Below are 330 nucleotides of genomic sequence, written 5' to 3' on the forward strand. Positions count from 1 at the left end.
TCCAGCACCAACAGTTCCGCCTCATTCACAACCTCAACTACAAGATGCCCTTTCCCATCGACCAGGACTTCTACGTCTCGCCCACTTTCCAAGACCTGCTCAACCGCACCAGGGCCGGGCAGCCAACCCACTGGAACAAGACCCTGCACCAGTACTACTACAGGGACCGCTGGGAGCTCTTCGACTGCAGCCGCGACCCCGCCGAGAGCCAGAACCTGGCCCCCGACCCCCGCTATGCCGACGTCTTCCAGCTGCTTCGCGCGCAGCTCCTGAAGTGGCAGTGGGACACGGGTGACCCCTGGGTCTGTGCCCCCGATGCTGTCCTGGAGG

At 63.3% G+C, this 330-nt stretch overlaps 1 protein-coding gene across 1 annotated transcript in view; it reads left to right on the forward strand.

Annotated features, from left to right (window-relative positions):
• Window positions 1-330, forward strand: part of LOC104164975 (N-sulphoglucosamine sulphohydrolase-like) — a gene marked incomplete at both ends in the record, with an annotated part of 1,368 nt that overhangs the window by 601 nt on the left and 437 nt on the right. The window contains 1 exon segment of the mRNA XM_009704466.1: window positions 1-330. This exon segment is cut by the window's left edge and continues 37 nt beyond it. Within this exon segment, the coding sequence (XP_009702768.1) occupies window positions 1-330 (330 nt within the window).

The sequence above is a fragment of the Cariama cristata genome, unplaced genomic scaffold, assembly GCF_000690535.1.
Source record: "Cariama cristata isolate BGI_N322 unplaced genomic scaffold, ASM69053v1 scaffold26547, whole genome shotgun sequence".
Taxonomy (NCBI): Eukaryota; Metazoa; Chordata; class Aves; order Cariamiformes; family Cariamidae; genus Cariama; species Cariama cristata.